General features: G+C 37.1%; 1 protein-coding gene across 1 annotated transcript; it reads right to left on the reverse strand.

The window, feature by feature from the left end:
• Positions 1-983: 983 nt before the first annotated feature.
• Positions 984-25,420, reverse strand: DDX1 (DEAD-box helicase 1). Its single transcript, XM_081333180.1, has 26 exons — positions 25,326-25,420; positions 24,208-24,259; positions 23,395-23,458; positions 21,432-21,461; positions 20,949-21,045; positions 19,896-19,943; positions 19,323-19,406; positions 18,898-18,981; positions 17,034-17,110; positions 16,098-16,170; positions 15,938-16,014; positions 15,278-15,392; positions 14,753-14,891; positions 14,543-14,603; positions 14,025-14,123; positions 12,566-12,655; positions 11,224-11,412; positions 10,525-10,576; positions 9,726-9,872; positions 8,853-8,944; positions 7,154-7,226; positions 6,244-6,316; positions 6,119-6,161; positions 5,307-5,402; positions 2,653-2,773; positions 984-1,252 (listed from the first exon to the last, which is right to left on the reverse strand). Exons 1-26 carry the CDS (start codon positions 25,339-25,341, stop codon positions 1,122-1,124), a joined length of 2,223 nt encoding a protein of 740 aa, XP_081189306.1. The 5' UTR covers positions 25,342-25,420; the 3' UTR covers positions 984-1,121.
• Between the last annotated feature and the right edge of the window lie 16 nt (positions 25,421-25,436).

Here is a 25,436-nt window from a genome sequence, read left to right on the forward strand (position 1 = left end):
CCTCTTTTGCAGGAAGTCAAAAGAACAAGTCACGGACAACCAGGCTATAAGCTGATTAGGGCTTTAAAAGTTAAAACTCAAGCACTTTGAAGCAAATCAGAAAACAAACGGTAACCAATGCAGATCCTTCACTATAAATATGATCATGATGATATAGTGTACTTGTTAGCTGTGTGAGTTTATTTAATTTATATGCTGCCCATCTCACTATCAAACTGCTTTATTTTTCATAAACTGAGCCAGGCGGACAGCAAAATTATGAATTTTAAAGTTTATCTGTAAGCTTGAAATGAGTAAGGAGTTGTCTTCTACTTTTTCTCTATTGGAAAATGGACGATTGAGAATTTAGGCCAACATAATCAGTTGTCACATAATTTATTTCTTGCTATTTTACACTGTTCTTCAATTTCGCTTCGTATGTTGGAGTTATCCCATTTGAGATCTCATGTGAGATCACAGCATGTTAAAAAAGTATCCAGAGATTGAAATGCTATTAATCTACTCAGTGCTTTTTTTGTAAAAGAAAAAGGTGCCGGAACTCACACGTCATACAACCCACCTTGCCTACCCTACAAGGTTCCATCCAAAAATGGTGCTGGAACTCCGTTCTGAGCGTTCTATGAGAAAAAAAGCCCTGAATCTACTCGATTAATTTGATTACAAACTCAACATTAGCTATTAAGATTGCTTGCTTTTTCAATACTGGTGCCTTAATTTTTTTCTACACACATTTAGTATTTATAATGTGTTACTTTGTGTAGAGAATTTGAATCTCCCTGAACTTTAGAAGCAAGCTCATTTTAAAAACTCTCTGAAACACTGCGCTAATGTTTAATTTTCCCCCCCCCCATCCATCAAAGCCCAAATTTGATGATGACTAAAACGAATTCTGAAGTTTTAAATACTGTGTTAAGTAAGAATCACTAGACCAGATAATCCTTCTAACACATCCAGGGGAAAAAAGATATAAAACGCAAAGGTGATTATGAGCAGCTCACTTTTATTGGATCAAGACTACTAGCTAATTCGCCAAGGTTTCCAAGGTTGGTGAACATGCAAGACTGACATAAAGGCAGCATAGTCATAGCATCTTCATACAGGCCGAACACCTGAGGCAAGACTCAAAATGTTCTAAACAGCTGATTAGGAAGGTAACCAAGATGCAGGAAAGATGTTTGGGCTTCTTTTTCAAGGGAAGCCAACTCTTGCACTGTAGGTGCCAGCATGTCCACATGGCCTTTGTATGTTCCACCTGCAAAGAGCCAAAATGCGTTAACCTTTTTCTCTATGTAGGTACAACCATTCAAAAATATTGATTATTCTTCGATATGTAAATGTCTAATAAAAAAAATTGCCCCATTAAACATTACTAGTCAAAGATGAAGTAAGCCTCTTCTGGTCTGCGTGTAAATCCCGGTCTATTTTTAAGCCTTGCCCAAAATAACATTCTTAAATTCGGCAGCAAATCACGGAATTATTGCAGCATAATTGTCCATTTTAAAGAAGTGGTTAAAAAAAAGATGGATTAAGCCTCTAATAAGCTCACTAAAGATATTGCCCCAATTATTCCAACTACTGTATGCATAAAAGGATACCAAATTTTGACCTTGCCTCAGATTTCACTGCTATACCTATGGGATCCGGAAGGGGGTATTTGAGAACAAGCAAGAACATAAAAGTGGTATTTATTTTTCTGGATTAAAAAAATGTGTCTTTGATCTAAAGAATGATCTTAGATTTATGTATACTAATCTTTTGAAATAACAAATACCCACGCTGCGTCAAAATACTTTTAAAAATTTGAAATTCTGAAATAAAATTCCATTCTGAATATGCTTTCATTTGGACTATAATTAAACTGCATCCAGAACTAAACAGATTCTTTTAAAATATTAGTATAAAAAGTAAATCTCCCTCTATGTTTACAAAATAGACTCCCCCCTTTATTTTTCAGTTTGTGGAAAGAATTCCAGTGTCCTGGTCCTAGGGAGACCAGAGTTTAATTACAAGTATTTTAATTACAAAATACTTCATATAAGAAATGACAACTAGATAATATAACAGCTATTATAACATCTCTATATAACTAACATGAGTCTAACAGTTAAAATGATAATATTTTAAGAAATACTTATATACCTACATTTCTATTCTGTTTCCATATTAATTTATTATTTAAAAACATTTAATCAAAATAGGTGTTTATATTAACATATAATTCTTAGATGGAAAATGCACACTGAATGCCAAGTCAGAGAAAAAACAGCTGAGGATTGGGTTATAAAAAATAGATCTGTTTGATAATTACACTTCTACACATTAAGCGGGAAGTTAAAATAAGCAATAGGCAGAAACTTCATTTTCTAAGTGTCTTGAAGTATTTTTACATGGAGGAATTTCCTTATATAAAAAGAAGCCAATAAAAGAACCCTAAACTGGTTTTGAAAGGAATCCTAATTCTTTTTTTTTTTTTTTTGAATTTCAGGGAACTGAAGTTGGACAATAACAACACTGAAATTCCCGAAAAGTATTTTGCCATGTTAAGTCACTTAGATAAGATATAATTATCAGATATAATAAAATTATAATTCACCAGAAAAATCAATTTTCCATTCCAAAATGCAGCTGGATTTTTAATGGTTGTCCACTTACCCCCAGCAGCTCTCCTTTTCCCATAGGTGACCTTGCCATCAAAATCATCTACTGGGACTTTAATATCTGGCTCGACCTGAGTAATGGTGCAGTTCAGATGCTCTTCTATTTCACCTAAAAGCTGAATGCCATAAAATGAAAGAAATCAGGCTGTAAAATGATCTCCAGTTCTCCATGACAGACAATACAATGGATGGATTTAAATAATATACTTTGCTTTTAGATGTGGTTAGTTGAATAATTCACACTGCCAAAGTTTACACATCTCACTAAGCATCAGCATCAAACAAACCATGATACTGTTTAGCACACTAAGATTAATTAATGAATAAACTTGAGAGATGGCAGTAACGCCTCAGGAGCAAACAGCATGAGGAAGAAGCAGATCTTAGGGTTAGCTTGTCCCTAAAATGCTTTTTCAAAAGGCAACTTTTCCTTGACAATGTTTCACTTCTCATCCAAGAAGCTTCTTCAGTTCTGATGTCTTCAAGGAAAGACAAAGTCCAGGTGTGTGTATTTCAGGAAAACACAATCTTCTCAAACAAATTAAAAACATAAAACTTCTGAATCAATAAGATTTAGAACTAAAGTGTATTCCCAATCTTCTAGGAGTCACTAAAAATAAGAAATGGTACTTAAGCACAAATTGTCTTGTGTTGCATTCATCTAGTGAAGGATAGCAGAATTTTAATACTGAATTTGCAAAATAATAAGACATTTTAACCTGAAATAAAAAATAAATTGTATCAATTGTCATTTTGTTTGGTGAGACTTGTTACTATCTCAAGAAACCAAAATCTATTTTAGTATTCCTGACAATTAATGATAAAGAGATAGAATTCTGTGTATTTTTGTGAATGGAAGATTTTCCTGCTTAGAAATCATTTTCTGCAGAAATGTGGAAGCGATTGGTCTCTCCAAAGCCCTCCAAACCTGATTCCCCAAATTTCTCAACCCTCCTCAACCATTTTTAGGTCATTCAGACCAAATGTCATCTAGTTACCCTGTGGCAATATGGATGGCCAATAAATTTAATAAATAAAATAAATAAATTGGAATAGGTGATGTCTGCCTGCTTAACTGATTATACTAACAAGTTTAGTGCAAGAACTAGGCATGTATATTTGAAACCATACCAGAAGCATAAAGCTAACAAATTGTTTAAAGGTATGTTGTCTAATTTTATTAACTTAAGGGTTAAACAACTATCTGGGAATTATCAGTTGAAATCATCTAGCATCCTCAGATTTATGGCTGTGGTCTACACATGCCAATACAACGTAGCAATATATAAACACATTTATGTCTCAATGTCATATTTCTCTTTAAGAGTTGTATCCTGAAAACTTGCTTGATTAGCTTAAGGAATAAAGGCTAGACTACCATAGTTGTCTGTCTATAAGGGAAAAGTAACCCAATCTGTAAAATAGGTAACGAGACCATTGTATATGAGAAAATTGTCAATTATTATATTAGTATGTGTTCTATATCCAAGTGAAATCAAATATCAAGACTTTTTCTCCTGGTTTTAAGTTAGGGTTTGTTACTGGTAAACACCACTCAGCATACCTTAGCATAGTCATGAAAATGCTGCTGGCTCAAAAGTTATATTTCTGAGCCAACAAGATTTTCCACAAAAAAAACACTGCTGCTTTCTACCGTAAACTTGAAAATAGATAACAGTAACTGAATACCCATATTTCAAAGATCTCCTGAAATGGTTAATGCATCAATTCCTCTTCCTAAAGCCATAAAGCAACACATTAGTCTATTCACCCTTGCAAAGAGGGCCTTGCTATGTTAACACAGAAACTATGTTTCCCCAGATGTACAGGTAGTCCTTGGCTTATGACCACAATTGAGCCACAAAATTTATGTTGCTAGTGAGTCTTTCTAGTCACAGTTAAATGAATTGCTGCACTTGTTAATAACACAGTTAATGTGATCCCAGGACACTCAAAATGTCATAAATATGAACCAGCTGCCAAGTATCCAAATTTTGATCATGTGACCAAAGGGATGCTGTAACGGTCATAGGGGTTAAAAGAGGTCATAAGTCACTTTTTTCAGGGCGGTTGTAACTTTGAACAGTCACTAAATGAACTGTTGTAAGTTGAGGACTATCTGTTGTGCTCTTCCCATAGTCACCATCTCCAGTCAGCACAACTTCCCTACCGAGAAGGTTTTTGTATACAGAAGCAATCTTTCTAATTAAGGTTATCAAAGATTGCCAATTAAATGACCCAAAATGTTAGAATTAAATGGTATTAAATGTGAAGTGCATTCCTACATTGTAGAAAAGGTAATGTACTTTAAAGAAAAGGCCTCGCCTGTAATGAGTAACATGGGTAATCTTAACGTGAGTTACAACTTCAAGTTTCACATCTCTGCCTACTTACCTACCACCCTTGGGAATTCTACTGTGCATCTGACACTCTGGGTTCCAAGACATTGCAAAAAGAGTTTAGCTATGAAAAATGTGGCTAGCCTTATGCCAGAACCCTGGTTTTAATTAGAACTTTCCAGTGGATCAGTGATTGGGGCTCGACTATTTTAGATACATTTTGAAAAACTGCAGCTAAAAGGACCATGCCTGCTCTTGAAATGCAAACTTACGTAGGAAAGCTTTTAATGGAACCAGTAAAAAAAATTACCTGCATCTCATTGTACCAAATAGTGCAACCACCTTCATCCTTCAGTCTAGTATTGTAACAGTTCTTCCCACGACTGGGGCATGAATGATACCAAACCTAGAAGAGAAGCCTGAAGGTTACAAGAAGAAAAAAAAACACCACTAAATACTGGAATATAGTTAATTTTTTTTTTGGTGGGAGGGGAATTAAAATGGCCAGAATGGCATTTTGGATTTGTTGTTGTTGTTAGCTGTGAAGTCGTGTCCGACCCATCGCAACCCTATGGACAACATTCCTCCAGGCCTTCCTGTTCTCTACCACCTTGTGGAGTCCATCTAAGCTCACGCCTACTGCTTCAGTGACTCCATCCAGCCACCTCATTCTCTGTCGTCCCCTTCTTCTATTGCCCTCGATCTTTCCCAGCATTAGGCTCTTCTCCAGTGAGTCCTTCCTTCTCATTAGGTGGCCAAAGTATTTGAGTTTTAGCTTTAGGATCTGACCATCTAAAGAGCAGTCAGGGTTGATCTCCTCTAGGACTGACCGGTCTGATCGCCTTGCAGTCCAAGGGACTCGAAGGAGTCTTCTCCAGCACCATAGTTCAAAGGCCTCAATTCTTTGGCGCTCAGCCTTTCTTATGGTCCAACTTTCACTGCCATACATTGCAACTGGGAAGACCATAGCCTTGACTATGAATTTACAGAAAGCTAATTGTCATAACGCTGAATTAAGTTCAAATTCTGAATGGTTATATGCATAGAAGCAGTCACAAATACGCAGCAAAAGGAAATCTTATTCTGCCGTGTATCTTCGGGTTTTAAGGAAGCAGGACTTACTTTTTCTTTCTCTGCTGCCACCAGGGAAATTGCTAGGCCCATGCTAAAACAAACAAACAAACAAGAGTCTTCATTTACTCATCTCAAAAATGATACAAGATGAATAATAACATTTTCCAACATACCGCTCAGCTCGCCCCACTCTGCCAATCCGATGAACGTAATTCTGTTTTTCATCCGGAAGTGTGACATTGATAACTGTTAAAAAAGGAAAGGGTATTTATAGGCATGTTTCAATTAGTGCTGTTAATAAATTCCAAAAAAATAAATGGTCACATTATTTGAATTTGAACTCTTCAACGTGATATTTCTGTGGAAAATTATGGTAATTGGTTTCACTCTTGACAGAAATAGGTAATGGAAAGTATTAATCATAAAGTTTTATATGTATATTACTGAAGTATTTCAGTAAAGGATTAAAAGAATGTACTTATTATTTAAATGTATGGGTTAACAAAGTCACAGGGTAGTTAGAAAGAGCAAAATAAAACAAAACAAATATTATAAATAACATTCTATTTTAATATTGCTATGACCACGTTCTCGTCATTAAATTACGTCAAAATTTTCCTTTAATAACAAGCCTCTTTTTAAAAAAATCTTGTGCTGTTTTCCTCTGCCAGTCTTCCTTTCCTCCATTTTGCACACAAAAGATTAGTAGCATCTAAAACCCTAGTCCAGGGGTCGGCAACCTCGGCTCTTTTATGACTCGTGGACTTCAACTCCCAGAATTCCTGAGTCAGCTATGCTGGCTCAGGAATTCTGGGAGTTGAAGTCCACGAGTCATAAAAGAGCCGAGGTTGCCGACCCCTGCCCTAGTCACATCTGCACACATTCTCAAATGCAGACTTGCTAGCCTTGCATTAACTGAATTTAGGGTTACATTAAACACAAACCTGTATCAACTTGCAAGCTGCACAAATTGAATATTGCATCCAGCAGCAGCATTTCTATTGTAACGGCCAATTCAACAACTTCATGCCTTCAACTAAGAGTAGACTTTCTTGATGTTGGTAAAGTACTGACAATTCTTACCGTATGGCACACCACTGATATCGATTCCTCTGGCTGCTACATCTGTGCAGATCAAAAATCTGACCTCTCCTTTCTAAACAGAAAAGGAGAGCAAATTTAGATGAAATTTCATTTTTACATAATCATTAAAATTTAAATGCAATATATCGACTATAACGCAATAAAGCTATGAAGCCTTGAATCCAAAGATACCTTGCCATAAAATGCCTTTGACTTAACAGAATTGCCATTGGCAAAGACTGTTCTTTTACTAATTCCTCCTACTCCTACATGCTTCACTTTCCCAGACTTCTTGGGATTCTTAACAATCTAAATCAGGGTTCCCCAACCCCCAGTCCGTGGTTCGGTACCAGGCCGCAGCATGCCAGCAACCGGTCCGCACAAACAAGCAAAGCCCCACCTGTGGGATGCAGGCAGCACTTAAAACCACACACTCTCCGGTCCGTGGAAAAACCTTTCTCCACAGAACCGGTCCCTGGCGCCCAAAAGGTTGGGGACCCCTGATCTAAATGCTTCTATTGACTAAGTCATCCTCATTCTTCTGCAGTGGCTACTACTGAACAACCGGCTATCGGAATAACAGAGTGCTGCAGGAATGAAGGTGCTGCTGGATACAAGCTCAGATCAGCTGCAGAATTAATTTATTTCTTTGATTTTTTATCCCTTCTTTATTATTTTGATAAATAACGCAAGAGTGGTGAACATACCTAATACTCCTTTCCCCTACTATTTGCCCCACAAAAGGGCCCTGTGGGGTGGGGTGGGCTGAGAGACAGTGACTGACTCAGTATCACCCCACCGGCTTTTGTGGCTGAAGTTGGACTAGAAGGTCTCCTGATTTCTAGACCAACACCTTAATCCCTTTTTGTTAGATACTCTTCTGCTTTATAGGCTTGTTGCATAGAATTCAGTAGAATTTGGCTTCCTGTAGGTAAGTTATGCCCTTCTCTTAATATGCTGGCTATGAAGAGTGGTGGGTTTCAGTCCAGATGACTCTGTAGATTTAGCCCAGAGCTTGGTTATTTCACGCAAAAGAAAAAGATCCTGGCCTGGATGCAGGTGTGTATTATATTTTAGGAATGATGCAAGAATGAGTGGGGTAGAAATGGCAAGAAGCTTATCCCCTATGCAACATCCCCCCTCTCCATTGTTGTTCTGGACCCTCCAGAATAACGTGGGCTCGCATACTGTACTCCTGAGCTTGCATGATGAACTGGTGAATTGATGAAAAGGGCTATCCTGCCTATTCATCCATTGCTGGGATTCCTGGTCGTTCTCTGAGTGGGCTTAGAAAATAAGTGCCTCATCATTTGTGGAGGACTGTCTGGAGACATCTCCCTGTCTCATGAACAGACAAGGAGAATAGGCACAGTGGTTAGAATGCAGGACTGCAGGCTACTTCTGCTGACTGCCATCTGCCAGCAGTTCGATCCTGACAGGTTCAAGGTTGACTCAGCCTTCCATCCTGCCGAGATCGGTAAAATGAGGGCCCAGACTGTTGGGGGCAATAGGCTGACTCTGTAAGCCGCTTAGAGAGGGTGGTTTAAAGCGGTAAAAGCACTGGGAAGCAGTATATAAGTTTAAGTGCTACTGCTGTTTAAGTTATGCAATTATTAACAATTCATCAATTAAATTGAAATAAATGTCCAATTTTCAGCTCTCAATATGGAGGCCTTTGAGTTATTAAAGCCATAATTACCTTAAAGCGCTCCAAATTCTGCTTTCTCTCATGAGGTTTTCTGTCTCCATGCAGACACACACATGAGAACTGATGTCCCTTCTTATCTGGACCTTTAAAACAGAATATATTAGAAACACCATATATTATACTTCTTTATTGTCACAATCAGTGGGTGTACATGTGTGTGTGTGTGTGTGTGTGTGTGTGTATCTCTGTGCGTATAATACATTGAAATTCCCTGCAGATGTGGATCCAGTGCACATCAGTGAATGATGTAGCTCTCTTTACTCTTTCAGTTCCTTGCTCAACTTCTCATTTAAAGGGAGAGAATGTGTCAAAGCCCATCAACACATTTTTGCAGTTAAAATCACTAAATTTAAATTCAGTTTCACACTGAGAAAAATGGGGGAGCCTGAAATGTTTTAACTGGGGAAGAGAAAACCAAAATTTAAGTAACTGATAGGATATATGAGAAATGTGGATATGTGAGATGCACACATGCGCGCGCACACACAATTACTTTGAACATGACCAATTTCTGCTTTCACCACAGCCAACAAGGTTGCATGCCCATGTCATTGGCCTTGAAGGCATTTTTCTAACCTCTGATATTTCCTTTACTGCCACAGAAGTTAAAAGAGGAGATTGTTTCACTTGTGGGATAGACAAGAGAACTAAATTAAAAAAAATCAAAAGGGGATCTGTGAACTGCTGACAGGAAACATTTCTTTTTTTAGCAGAAATGCCTATGTGATGCCAATTCCACTCTTTAAAGTAGTGAAAAAAGAACAATCCTACCAGTAGGAAACTATCTTTTGTAAAAAGTTATCCTTTGCAAAAAAAAATCATCATAAAAGAAAGGAGGGAAGCATTAAGAGACAGAAATACTACCTCCTCCCTGCTGTATAAAGTATTGCTCCATATTATCACAATCTATCTTTGTTCTGCAGAAGACTATTGCTTGATCCATCTTGTGTTCCTTGATGGCACGAACAGCATATTCTCCTTTTAAAATCTTAATTGCCTCTGACCACATTTCTGTAAAAAAAAAAGTACATTATTCCTACACAATAGTTCAGATACATTACACACAGAAAACCCAGCCGCTTATTCTGAAAATACACTAATTAAGTATTATCGCAATTGTTTGGGAATACAGGTAGTCCTCGACCACAACTGAGCCCAAACTTTACGTTTCTAAGCGAGACAGTTGTTAAGTGAATTTTGCCCCATTTTACCACCTTTCTTGCCACGGTTGTTAAGTGAATCATTGCAGTCGATAATAACACGGTTGTTAAGTGAATCTGACTTCCCCATTGACTTTGCTTGCCAGGAGGTCGCAAGAAGATGATCACATGACCCCGGGACACTGCAACCGTCATAAACATGAGTCAGTTGCCAAACATCTGAAGTTTGACTGCTTGACCATGCACATGTTACAAGGTTGTAAGTGTGAAGTCATTTTTTTCAATTCCGTTGTAACTTTGAGCAGTCACTAAATGAACTGTTGAAAGTCGAGGAGTACCTGTAATATTGATAAGGTTTAACTATTTTTTTTAACCTCTTCTGATCAAGGGAAAAAAACATGAGTTTGAATTTTAAAGCAAAATATAATAAATTGGTCCATACAGACCTTTTCATCATCATATCTATGACTAATACACAGCAGCTTGATCAACACAGTCATTACCTGAAGAATTTGTACCAGGTCTTGTATTATCCTTTGCGTGCACCTCATCCGTCTGCAAAGTTAAATGGTGATCGTTAAAACTGTGGCCCAAAGGGAGGTCCTAGCAAAGATGACCCACAAGATCTCTGAAATCATGACGCTGTCTTAAAATGTAACAAATATTTTTACTGGGCACAGTTCTGGGGAAAATGCAGCATACAACCGCAACCAACGGATATAAAATTATCCTAAGGCTTTCAGTCTAATGAATCATTTCCTGTCAAGCAAAAAAATAAAAAAATAAAAATATGCCAACCTCCTAGATCGCAACACCTCCTAGAGCGCAACAGAATGATTATTTCTCCCACCCATTTATTTATTTAAATACACATTCAAATAACATTGTTTGGCTTCATTCTCAGTTCAGTCCTGCAATCATCTAAGTGTAGATAAGCTTCTGCCTAGTTTTCATGAATTAGATCAAGTGAGCCTGTAGTATATTGTACCTCTTTTTACACATTATCACATACAGACTGTCCTGCTTTCACTTTTTAGCCAACTATGATAAATTAGACCAGTCTTTAAAACCTCCACCCCATTTGAGATTTGAAAGCAAGTGTCCACCTAACTTTACAACATTCCACTTTGACTTAGTTAGGCATGTCTGCTTGCCTTTAATTCTCAGCAAACTGAAAACCAAATACTTTGGTTTACACTTACTCTGATGTGATTTTTGCCAAGCCTCTCCCATTGTTTGTCAGTTTTGGGGTTCACAGGAACCACAACATGGTGCACGGTCTCTGGGACAGAATCCTCGCCTTTCAAATCTACCCAAGTAGGGAAGTGCATAATCTTCTCAGATAGCTTCTTTACATCAAATGAATGCAGAGTTGCAGAACACACAATGACCTTAAAACACAAATGGTTTCAGGTTAAGGCTGGAGTTTTAGAACGAGGATGTCCATATAGGGCGCACATTGTTAAGCTTCCTATCAATTATTGAGCCTTTTATAACTGGCAATGATGAATGAAAGCACAGCCAGATCCCAGTATTAAAATCTGTGATGTGGTACAACTTGCTGAACTGCCCTACGCCTCTTGGGCAGTTATTTATGAGAAATCAAGGTGGGGAGATGGCACTGTTTTTCTAGCCGAAGGGGAGAGGGGAATATTTGATCTGAACCTGTAATTAAATTTCTACTAGATTTTTTTCTGCATAAAATCCCATGAAGGCGCGTGTCAGAGGGAACTGTTGGCTTTACCAGATTCAACCCTCATTTATTTTCTTTCAAAAATCTCCGGGGCCAGGGCCTTTGTCCACATCTATGAAGAAGGAAAATGGCAGAGCTGCCCTCTGCCCTTTTGTTTTGGGAAACTGGCAGGGTTCTGAAATATCTGTCCCATCAGCCTTTCCTCCCTCCTCTTATTAGGACTGCTGTCTTTAATTGCAACAGTATTGCTCTAGAGCAGGGGTCTTCAAACGTGGCCCTTTTATGACTTTTATGACCAGGCTGAGGAATTCTGGGAGTTGAAGTCCACAAGTCATAAAAGGGCCAGGTTTGAAGACCCCTGCTCTAGAGCACTGAGCCCTATATTTTGCTCTACCAAAATGCCTATAAAAACATGGTTAAGTAGAAAACTATGCTTACTGAATATGTACAATTTGTCACACATATAGTTTGAAGTCTTCTATGGTATAGACGTGTACATATAAAACAAAAACAAAAAAGCAGCTAGCCTCTTTATTTTACTAGCCTGGCCAATTCTCCCTGGTGCCATTTTCACTTGCAAAAAACAAAAACCGATAGAAGTAGTTGGAAACACTGCTTCAGGAGATATAACAGGCAGAGGGTTTTGTTATTTTTTTCAGGTTATTTTATAACGCAACTATCCCAGCCAAATGATACAGAATAAAGTGTACATGCCCATGATTTGCTAAAGCTCACTGTATAAAATTTACTTTCCCCTAAATAGAGATAGATAACAGATCAACATTTGCTAGATTATAGTATTAGCAAATTTTGGAAAATGTCGACACAGAAATAGTAAGCAAACTTCATACCTGCAGCCTCTTTCCGTCAGAAGTTACCTGAGGAATCTGAGAATGAATGCGGTTGATGAAATCTGAATAACCTTGACTAAGGAGGCCATCCTGTGTGGGGGACAGAGATGTTAACAGTTTCATTAGATTGCCTAGATTCTAAAGTTAAGATGCGCGACTATTAGTCAGATGAGTCCATCAAATCCAGTTAACAAATTAGGACATGCCGTGAGGAAATAAGACAGATAAAAACAAGTAGACAGATGGCAGCCACTGTGCGAACAGTTATAGTTATAGTCTTGTTTATCCCACATTCATGTCACGTCAGCAGGCCTGGGGACCCCAAAGAGAGATGGAGCAGATGAAGTGGTTAATTTGATTGAGTTACTGCTGTCATGGGGTCAGGTGGTTGTTGTTTTTTTTTAAAAAATAGGTTTTTATGTTGTGATTTTTAATGTGGTAAGACACACGGTCATCTACGGGTGACTTGGGCAGCCATATAATTTTTTTAATAAAATAATTTCAGGATGAATTTGGGAAGTACAGAAAAATATAACAACAACAACAATAACAGAGTTGGAGGGGATCTTGGAGATCTTCTAGTCCAACCCCCTGCTCAGGCAGGAAACCCTATACCATTTCAGGGAAATGGCTGTCCAGTCTCTTCTTAAAAACTTCCAGTGTTGGAACATTCACCACTTCTGGAGGTAAGTTGTTCCACTGATTAATTGTTCTAACTGTCAGGAAATTTCTCCTTAATTCTAGGTTGCTTCTCTTCTGGTTTAATTTCCATCCTTTGTCTCTTGTCCACCCTTCAGATGCTTTGGGTAATAGACACCCCCCCCTTGTGGCAACCCCTGAGATATTGTAAGACTGCTATCATGTCACCACTTGTCCTTCTCTTCATTAAACTAGACATACCCAATTCCAGCAACCGTTCCTTATATGTAATAAGTAATAAGAGAGCCAGTTTGATCTAGTGGTTAAAGGCACCAGGAGATTGTGAGTTCTAGTCCCTTCTTAGACATGAAAGCCAGCTGGGTTAATTTGGATCAGTCACCCTCTCTCAAACCAACCCACTTCACAGGGTTGTTATTGTGGGGAACATAGAAAGAAAAAAGATATTATGTATGTCTGCCGCCTTGTGATTTATAATAATAATGAATGCTGAATAATAATAATAAAAATCAAATAAATAAATAAATAAATCAAATGTACTTCAAGCTGCAATGCAACCACTCTTCTGAGACACCTTTCTGAAAAGGCATATGCTGATCACTTCCAACTGCAAAACCTAGCCAGGATTTGAGCAGCTCTTGCATGCCTCTTTTAGCTTCAGATCAAAGCAAATTGTCTGGCCATGCAATGTATGTCTTTGTCAATGGGTCACACATGCTACAGAATCAAAGGAATGATCACCAAAGCACTAATGTGCACGTTTGTGTTAATAGACTGCTTTAAAAAAATGCTTGATACTCACCGCCTCATCAAGCACTAGGAACCTAACTTGAGATAAAGTCAATTTTCCAGTCGAAACAAGATCGTCCAGTCTTCCTGGAGTTCCAACAACTATGTCCACCTGTAAAATAAAATGGAAGCAGCCACATGATCATTATGCCTTCCTTTAAAGAAGCTCTCTTTAATTTTTTTTAAAGAGATGCTTAAAACTAGGTAATAGCAATACCTAGACAGCATTGACTGTACATACTGCTTTATAATATTTTTTTCTTTTTGATTGTGATTTGCATCCATAGACATGTAAATTATTGAAGGGGAACAAAAATTCTACCTGTGTTAAAATTATTATAAATTCATATTGTAGGCTTCACCCATCCCAGTGTTACTCGGGGGGGGGAGGGATTGTATTTGCCTTTTTTTGGTTAGAGTCATTATAATTTAAAACAAAAAAAGCTTTTCATCTGACATAAACAAATTAATAAACCTGTATATTTAAAAAAGAAAATTACACAAGATGAACGAAGTACCATCTTCACTTACCCCTTGCTCTAATATGGAGAGCTGCTCTCTTGCAGCAACACCACCAATAATCAGGAGCTCCCTAGGAGAGGCAGAGCAGCAGATAAACATATTGTGCTATTCAGTCATCCTCTCCAGAACAAAATAAAAATATAATGAATTTATAGGGAAGCAGGCAATTCTCCATCCATTCATTCATTCTCCCTTCTCAATTCGGTCTTTTGACCTTACCTTAATTTAGGATTTTCAACGTATTTTTTGAATTGTTTCACATTGTTCAGAGTTTGCTCTGCTAACTCTCTGGATGGCTCCACGATCAAAGCTTTGGGAGCGTTTGGTACATTTTTGGTCTGCGCTACTTGTGCACTTCCTGAAATGGGACAGGACAGACATGTTGGTTTTGAAATCATAGCCAAAAATAATTTTAAATATATTTACTTATAAGGTAGGAAGGTCTAAAAGACAGTACTCTAGATTCACATAAAGCAGCATGAAAAATAAGATTCATAGAAATAAATGGGAGTTAAATTACTCATTGGCCATCTGAGTTCATTTGATTTCAATGGATCTGTTATAACTATGACTTATTTTAACTAAGAACTTTCATGTTCTTAACTCTATGTTACATAAAATGCCTTTCACACTGATTTATTTATTTATTAAGAACATTTTTATGGCTGTCCAACTCACTCACAGTACCTCCAGGTAGCTTACAGAAATTGCTAATTGTTAAATTTGATGAGGCCTCTAACATACCTGTGTGCTGGGACTTCACAGCATTACCCTCCGGAGCTTTGTCAATAGCAGTGAAGCCATCTTTGAGTGGAAACTTAAACTCCTCTTCTCCAAAGTTGAATTTTAATTCAGCATTCTGAGAAGGATGTGTAAGAGGGGAAAAAAGTGTAATATTAGCAAAATGGGGAAGAATAAATACTCAAAACATTTTCATAGATTGCTGCTGGTTCACTAAAACCTGCCTCCAAAAATCATTTTCAGAGCAAGGAAGACATTTTTCTAAACCGCTGTTACCCAAACAACTTGACATTTGACTTCCTCCTTGCAGGAATGTTAAATTCTGTTTTTATCTTAATTAGCACATCTGCTACCAGAGGGCCTTTGCATGACTGATTTTTGAACTGAACTGTGATACAGGATGAGATCTTGCCATTTGAAAAAAAACACAAATTCTTTTAAAAAATGTTATTACTATCCTTCAAAAAACGCTATTAGTGTTCCCTTATGATAAAGCTGATTTTTTTCTTGGTTTTGCTGTTAACTAGGCAAAGAAGTAAAATTGCAACACTTGCTTGTTCTCATCTTCTCATGTAAGACACAGAAGTTTCAAAAATCATAAAAGAGGGATGTGTTTTTAAATCTGATTAGCATAGCTCTTAACTGAAGGAGGAAAAAGATTACCTTTAGGACACAAGCTGGAAAGAGTGCCTGGTTTTTTAGATTCTGTGGAATTTCAAACGCAAGTCCAAGATCCTTTCCTGGAAGAAAAAGACTGTGTGGAAATATTTATCTCAACAATACAATTAATTACATAGTGGAAAAAACAACATAGATCGCTTACCATTTTTTGAAAATGAGATTTGACCTTTATCGGCATCAATATAGCAACCTATTGTGTCATGCATGGTGAATTCCTGTAAAAAGTAAAGGAACTCGTTATATCCTTGGAACTTGTCGTGTTATAGAAGGCAAAAGATGAAAATTAAAGATGACCTGAAGGGGAGCTCAAGGAACATTTTACAGACAAAATCATTTCTGTCTGTTCAGAGCTGGGTGCTAGATGGAAGAAACTTACAAGAGGATACATGTCTGCCCTTTGAGGTAGTCCAGATAAGAAACAAGAAACCTGAATGCCAGCGCGACATTTATTGTAAGGTTATCCTAACAGAATCTATTGAAAGCGCTTCTCTCCTTCCTTGTCCATCATCCAGGGAACCAGTGAGGGTTTTTTTCTGAGATGTTTTCTCTGCTCCCCTCCGTTCTGTGGGCTAAGATATCTATTAGCTGACACTTTGACCTGATTGCAGTTCTCCTTTCTTCCGTCTCTCAGGATATTCCCATCGGCCATTACAACAAGTAACATCCTCTAAATCTAATCCTGACAATATTTTTTTATTTATCAAGGAATTCTAAGTTTATGGCCACTTCAAATATTTTCATTGGCCGTAATATCACGATTCTCTCCCAATAAAATGCTGAACCTCAGATCACCATTAATCATAAAAAAAAATGTGACTCTTACAAATAAATGCAAGCGTAGACCTCCGGAAAACACAATATTAAACCTAAACTTTTCCTGATGCCAAAGAAATATTTAATTTGGCCATTTTTTAAAAATAATAATAATAATAAAAATTAAAAAAACCCTTTAAACAAATCCTCACTTCCACACCCCTTACTTTATGAGACCTCTGCAGCTGACCTATAAACTGAACTTCCTCAGAATTGCTCTCATTCCCCTATAGCATTTTGCTTAAAAATAGGAAACAAAACATACCTCCCCATAACTATCAAACTGCTTGTTATGAGATTTCTTTCCGGTTCCACCATAGCCAAAGCCAAATTTATCAGTGCCTAAAGAATAATTAAGAAATCACAATTAAAACCATACACTTTTTGATTAAAATATGGAAGAAGAGAAGAGGGTAGTGATTTTGGAATTTTTTTTTCTTCTCTCTTGACTTTGTATGCCCCCAAAACACTAACTGGAGGATTCAGGAAGAATATGAGAATTTATGCCAGGCTATAAGAGAAGGAGAAATTCAATAAAAATGCCAACTTTCTCCATTATATACTCCCACTTGGAGCTTCATTCTGTAAAAAGAGCAAGATCCTTCACTGGGTATAGGAACAAATCATGTATTTTAGTTTCTTAAACTTTTGAGACAGGAATGGCATAGATTTTCATTCAGTATACTGCTCGTTAACTCTGCACCGAAACAAATATCGGATATGTGAATATGTTGCCTCACTACAAAAACTGTCCTCCTTTTCCACTGATGTTCTGTACTCCCCGTCACATGGATGGATATCGACATATTGAACCAAGGAGAAACTTCCTGACAGTTAGAACAATTAACCAGTGGAACAACCTGCCTCCAGAAGTGGTGAATGCTCCAACGCTGGAAGTTTTTAAGAAGAGACTGGACAGCCATTTGTCTGAAATGGTATAAGGTTTCCTGCCTGAGCAGAGGGTTGGACTAGAAGACCTCCAAGATACCTTCCAACATTATTATTATTATTATTATTAAACTTTTATTCATAAAACATGAAACTCAGTCAACTGAACACTCAAATTGACTGGCACTAATGGTTGACATGGCTTTCTGCCAGCATCCTAGGCATCAACCAGGTATCTCCTTAAAATGTAAGATGTTCCGAGTAGCGCAGTTTTTTGTAGCTTTGCTGGAGTTATTGCAGGAAGCTACAATTTCTTGAGGGACGCAGTGGCTTAGTGGGTTAGGACGCTGAGCTTGTCGATCAGAAGGTCGGCAGTTACTTGTCCCAGCTTCTGCCAACCTACCAATTCGAAAGCACGTAAAAATGCAAGTAGAAAAATAGGGACCACTATGGTGGGAAGGTAACAGTGTTCCGTGCGCCCTTGGCGTCTAGTCATGCCGGCCACATGACCATGGAGATGTCCTCGGACAAGCGCTGGCTCTTTGGCTTTGAAACGGTGATGAGCACCGGCCCCTAGAGTTGGAAACGACTAGCACGCATGTGCGGGGGAACCTTTACCTTTACCTTACAATTTCTTGATGTATTTTGCAAAGTTTTTGGACATAGTTCCCAGTGCCCCAATGACAATGGGTATCACTGTTACATGTTTCATCCATAATCGTGCAGTTTCGATGGCCAGGTCATGGTATTTTGTAATTTTTTCCAGTTCTTTTTCTTCGACTCGGGCATCTCCTGGTACAGCGATATTATTGTTGTTGTTGTTGTTATTTTGAAAAGAAGGTACATATTTTGGTGACATCATGATCAGTCCAGTCACAGACTGTTAACCATTTGAAGAGGTATGAATATGAAACGTAAACCATTGCGCTAATACAATTAATCATTTTTAAGGCCAAAGTCTTGTCATGAAGTGGTGGCACAAACAAAATTCTCAGTTGAGTGATTCAACTGCAGGGTCTATCTCAATGGTTGATAGAGACCATTATAAACAAAGAAAATAATAAAAATAGTTGCATATCACATTTGCTGAAAATAGTATTCCACCCCACACACAGCTAGTTTTTCAAGTTAGAACATTCTAACAATCTTTATTATGAACTTTCTTTAAAATGTGCGGCTTAACAATCCACAGTCATCATTAAGGGTCAGTACTTAATCTTGATTGTTATGAAACTACTCACCCAAATCTAATGAAGCTTGCAAAGAGGACCATCCAACTCTGCACAAACCCTGGTCACGACAGGATACTTCGTAATAATATTTTCCTAAAACAATTAAGAATAAAATATAATAACTTTATTGTCACTTTGAATGTGACAATAAAGAATACACATAACTGATTTCATCTTCAATACATGATGATCAAATCAAGTGATACATTTGACCTGAATAAAAAAAATATAGTAGTAAATAATTTTTATGGCCTCCAAAATAGTGAAGTCATTCTCAGAGTTATACTGACCTAACAGACAATATTGGTCATCGTGTGAATTGCTATTTTGTCTAAATCTTTAACCATGGTCTCAAAAAAAGAGAAAAACCTGAATATTTTAGCTCAAGTATTCTGGATTTTTCACACATAAGCGTAACCTCTGTTGTTTAGTACCTTTAGTTACACCCTTAGTTGATCGACATCCGTGCCATTCTTTTATTTCCCTGCTTTGGCAGCAGAGACCATCAGCTCCAATAGCTAAAAAAGCAAAAGGAGTTAAAGATACAAAGAACTATCAACAAGTTGTTTTTGCAATGCCACCCCAAGTTATAAAATCACGATTTTTGAGCAACACTAAAAACACAGGGGAAACTGTGAAATTAAGCCAGTATTTTTCATGGTTGTGGATAAAAAAATAAATCTCATTAGTCTCAGACATTAAAGCCAATGGCTAGAGATGAGGTGGTGATATGTAGCTCCAAAGGGTTTGCAAATCAGGCTGGGCAAAGCTGTATTAAACTATTACAGTTTCCCCAATTTCAATTCAGATTAAAATAATAATACTCAATTTTGTCCAGTGATATTAACAGGGGAAAAAAACACCCCTGCTGGCTCTATTTATACTCTGATCTTTATCTATGAAACTCAGCTTCCTGGAAGATCTCCCATCCAAGCACAGGATTTCACGTACATATGGCTACCAGGTTATTGCATGATCTTATAGAAAAAAAATTATAGAAGGCTTACCAAATGCATTTCCTCTGTCATAGGGATTCATTTGCCATTTGTTGAGCACTCATGAGAAAAAAGGAAGGCAAAAAAAAGACATATTTTCATCTGTAGAGTGGTAAGACCCCACATTTAAAAGTAGAAAATGATAGTACTCTAGACCAGCAGTTCTCAACCTTTTCTTCACCCTGGACCCTCTTGAAAAACCTTTTGTGGCCAGAGAACTCCAAGACTTAATTCAAGATTTAAATCATAACATTTCTTCAAGCCTTTGTGGACCCCTTGTGACAACTCAATTGCACCTCTCCCCCCAGGGGTCTGCAAACCACTGCTCTAGATAGGTAAACAATTTGATATACAGATAAAGATATATAAAGAACCACACATCTATTTTAGACATAAAAACTGAAAGAAACGTTCATAAAATTTGTCACCATCTATGTTCAGGTTCTTACATTTGCATAACTTTTCTAATTTTATTTTTAATATGTTTTGTAACTATTTTGTACCATTATATATATACCTACATATGGTACTTTATATACTGAGATGTGATACAATACATTTTATATCAGAAATCAGATGTAATACACTGAAATATATTTCTATTTTAAAGGCTTTTTTTAAAAAAAAGAAAGCTGCAAAAAGTGACATTTTATATTTCACTGTACTATTAGATTGTATAAATAATAATACACTGTGGGTGGCCATATAAATTGATTAAAAAAGTGCAGAATAACTAGGAAGTAACCAACGCACAGTCATTTCTAAAAGCTATCAGACAGGTAAAAATAAAACCCTAAACCTTCAGCTTACAAAATGATTGGTGTCACAAAATTGTTCCACGATACCATAAATCAAGTATGACACTAATGTCACACTTCCTTTTAGCCCAAGCTGAGTATACAACAGCTGCTTTTTATTAGACAAAAGTTGAATTATTCTTATGCATGTTATCTATGGACAGAGATCTGTAACTATAAATAAGCTATATGGACAAATTTCAATTTACATTAGGTTCCAGATACATAGAATATATACATTTTAGCACGCTCTGGAGAAAAATCTTACCTCCTCCACCAGTTTTAATAGTAGTTTTACCCTTTTTTCCTTCCTGTTGATCTTTTAGTGTTTCATAAACAATTTGAATAACTGGGATGCTGAATGCCTGAAATATAAAGTTATCTATTTCACTAACAATGTTATTCAAAAGCCTGAATTACAGAGTAAATTTGGCTAAAGAGAAATAAGAGCAGTGTTTCTTTTTAAAATTAATAACTCAGCAATGTTGATACATCTCATCATAACATTTATATAACACATTAAGCCACATCTATGGATGAAATATTTACTGACAAGGTATCTGTGATTTAAGTCTCTTAATGTCACCCAGATCATAACATGGGCATTCCTTTACCTTTAGACTAAACTAATTCATAGTACCGCTGTTGGATAAATATACTATTACTTATTAATACTTTATATTTCCACAGAACTGCATACATTATGAGTATATAATTGCACATTATTTTGCAAAATACTAAATTCACTTACACCAGTTTTTCCACTTCCAGTTTCTGCAGCCTGTGTAGAAAAATTAATAAAACATGAAGATATGAATTATTTTTTGGTAATGCAAGATGAAATAGTTTTGTGTTATTAAACAGTATAAAAACTGTAAAATCTCGGAACATTGGTATATTAGCTGTTGATTACTATTTTATACTATCATTTGTAATAATTCCAAAACAAAATTAGCTACATATTTTCTTTTAAAAAGTCATTTAGGAAATATATATTGTAGAGTCTAGCATGTAGCTAGTCTTAGATGAAGTACTGCGGAAGCTCAAATCTTGGAGCGGAGCACTGGGCAACTACCAGAGAATTAGAAAAGATCTGATGTGGTTCTCATCTTCAAAAAAAGAAAAAGAAAAAAAATACAGACCCAGGAAACTACAGACCAATCAGAATGGCATCAATACCTGGGAAGATACTGAAAAAATAAAAAAAAATCTAGAAACAAATAAAGTTACAACTAGTAGCCAAGCACGGGTTTGTTAAAAACAGATCATGCCAAATCAATCTTATTTCATTCTTTGACCAAATAACTAAATTAGTGGACCAGCAAAATGTTGTGGACATAGTATATTTAGACTTCAGCAAGGCATTTGACAAAGTAGACCATAATAACCTACTTCTTGATAAGCTAGACATTACCACCAGATGGATTTGTAACTGATTGACAAACCATACTCAATGAGTAGTCCTTAATGGTACTACCTCTACATGGAGGGAAGTAACCAGTGGGGTACCACAAGGCTCCGTCTTAGGCCCAGTACTCTTCAATATCTTCATAAACAACTTAGATGAGGGAATAGAAAGGGAACTCATCATATTTGCAGATGACTCTAAACTGGCAGGAATAGCTAACACCCCAGAAGACAAGCTCAGGATCCAAAAAGATTTTGACAGACTTGAACAATGGGCCCTGTCCAACAAAATGAATTTTAATGTGGAGAAAAGCAGTTTTATATTTAGGCAGAAAAAAAAAATCTAAGCTATAAGTACAGATTAGGCGAGACTTGGCTCAAAAACAGTAACTGTGAGAGGGACCTTGGAGTCCTAATGGATGATCAATTGAATATGAGCTAGCAGTGTGCAGCAGCAGCCAAAAAAGCTAATATAATCCAGGATTGTATAAACAGAGGCATAGAATCAAAATCATGCAAAGTATTAGTAGCGCTTTATAAAACCCTAATAAGACCACAACTGGAATACTGCAACCAATTTTGGTCACCATATTACAAAAAAGATGTTGAGACTTTGGAAAAAATTCAGAGAAGAGCAACTAAGATGATCAAAGGCCTGGAGACTAAAACATATGAAGAACATTTGCAGGATTTGGGAATGACCAGTTTAGAGAAAAGAAGGACTAGGGGGATATGATAGCAGTGTTCTAGTATTTGAGAGGCTGCCACAAGGAGGAGGGGGTCAATTTATTTTCCAAAGCACCAGAAGGCAAGACAAGAAACAATGGATGGAAACTAATCAAGGAGAGAAGCAACCTAGAATTAAGGAGAAACTTCCTAACAGTGAGGACAATTAACCAGTGGAACAGCTTGTCTTCAGACATTGTGGGTACTTCATCACTCAAGGTTTTTAAGAAGAGACTGGATAACCACTTGTCTGAAATGATATAGGGACTCCTGCTTGAGTAGGGGGCTGGACTAGAAGACCTCCAAGGTCCCTTCCAGCTCTATTCTGATTCATTTTGAAGAGAAGCAGATGATGCAGAATTATTGAAAATTTAAAAAGTATATTAACTTACTCAATTTCATTGTGTTACCTGCATATTCAATTTATCCTTTCATCTCTAAATTGTAATTTTCCCTACATAGGTAAACAATATTACCACAGTATACCAAGATACAATATAAAATTTGAACTGACACAAAGCAGAATGAATAAACCACTACATCATACATTATTCTATAAGACAGTCTTGTGTAATAAATACCATAAGTACATCGCCTCCTCCTAAAATCAATGGAATGGACTCCGCTTGGATATCTGTAGGCAGACTAAAGTAAAACCATAATGAATCTCTCACACTTTATTGAAAAACCAAAATCCAAAAATCTTTAGGTTATATTTTCAATTGTTTGTAAAATATAGCCACATTTAAAGCAAAAATTTGCAAATACGACAGTGATAATAAATTCATTTTCCAGCCAATGCATATTTATTTTACTTATTTATTGAATTACTTTGTCACCCATCTCGCCCCAATGGTGTGCCTGACAACTAAAGCCTTTAGTGTGAAACTTATTAAGGTTTGGTTTTCCGGCAGCAGGGGAAAGAAGGCCAAGGGTTCTAATCAACTAGTTAAGGTCACAGAACTGATCCTGCTAATTTGCAGTTAACACTTTTTACAGAACTGCCCTGCTGAAGAGAAAAGCAGGAAGACACAGCTTATTTAACCAATCTCTCTGGTCTGTGAAAAGAGGGGAAAGGTCATACACAGGAGATTTGTACAAGACAAGTTCATCTGAATGAGACAACAGTAGCAAGTGATCAACCATTCCCTTTGGATAGGTTAAAATTTACTAGACTGTAAAATCTAAATTGTTTACAAGCTTAATTTTTTTTGCATAATGTATTTTGAGTACAGCCATGCTTTTCTCCTAAATAAATGGTAAACCACTGCCTTAAGTATCATGCAATGAGCTGAAGTAAGATTTCTAGAATCAGTCTGTTGCATCAGTATCAGTGAAAATTCCTTTCCATCCCACTAGGACAACTGGGGATAAAAGGATATAATCAGACTTACAGCCAGTCCATTTCTTCTACAGCTTGAGCTATTTCTGGCATAACACCCATTTCTGCAACCATAGAAGCAATAGGATTAACAAGCTGGTGTTACAACATTTGGAGGAAGAAAAACAAGTTTCCAAAAAAAAATTGTTACAAATTTTAATGTTGCAGAATTATATGCATGCTAGAGTACTGTATGAAGCACTAAAATCTAAATAGAAGGTCAAATTATTTTCCAAGGGACCAGAAGGCAAGGCAAGACAAACAATGGATGGAAACTAATCAAGGAGAGAAGCAACATGAGATTAAGGAGAAACTTCCTAACAGTGGGAACAATCAATCAGTGGAACAGCTTGCCTTCAGAAATCATGGGCGCTCCATCACTCAAGCCAAGTTTTTTAAGAAGAGAGTGGACAGTCACTTATCTTTAATTATAGGTTCTCCTGCTTGACTAGAAGACCTCCAAGGTCCCTTCCAGCTCTATTTCTATTTCTATTCCAGCTCTATTTCTATTCCTTCTGAAAATCGGGTTCTCTTATTTTATTGCATACAGAAATTATATTTCCACTTTCACAGAACGAACAGGATATACTTTGAACAAACTTTATCCCTATAGCACACATAAAAAGTCTAAATGTGAAGACTCATTTGAATATACGTCCTAATTTTTAACAAGGAGAAAACACTTTCCCAATGCTCAGAAACACTCTTTCTAGCCGAGGATGGGTGCTTGTCATTATAATCTCAACATGGCACTATAAAACATAACGTAGGCAGTACATCAGGCATTCCTAGATTCTCCGGTGTCAGTTACATTATATTAAAATGAGTCTTCCGATGTGCAAATTAGCCATAGGATTTGGAAAGCGAATTCTATAACAGCCTGGATCCAATGGCCAGTGAGCGGAGACATACATCAGCCTTTAAAAAGGAACTAGCTCCTCCTTTGAAAGCCTCTTTCTAAAGCTGGAGCTTTGGACGAAACGGATCCGAGATGAAACTCGGCTTTACGTAAAGTCCCGACACAAAAGTCTCTTCATCAAAAGCGCACTCTTACAGTATCCAGAATCAAAGTTTTATGCCGTTGCGCCTTCCTCTACCTCCATCCTAGACTACTTGGTAGGAGCCACGTACCTGAAAACGCCGCCATGCTTGCACCCTCTCCGCTAACCGGGAGGACAATCCGTCAAGGCTCTCGCTCTCGACTTTACAGCGCCTGCGCACTTGGAAGTCCTCTTCCTTAAT

The sequence above is a fragment of the Vipera berus genome (genome assembly GCF_964194415.1).
Source record: "Vipera berus genome assembly, chromosome: 1".
Taxonomy (NCBI): Eukaryota; Metazoa; Chordata; class Lepidosauria; order Squamata; family Viperidae; genus Vipera; species Vipera berus.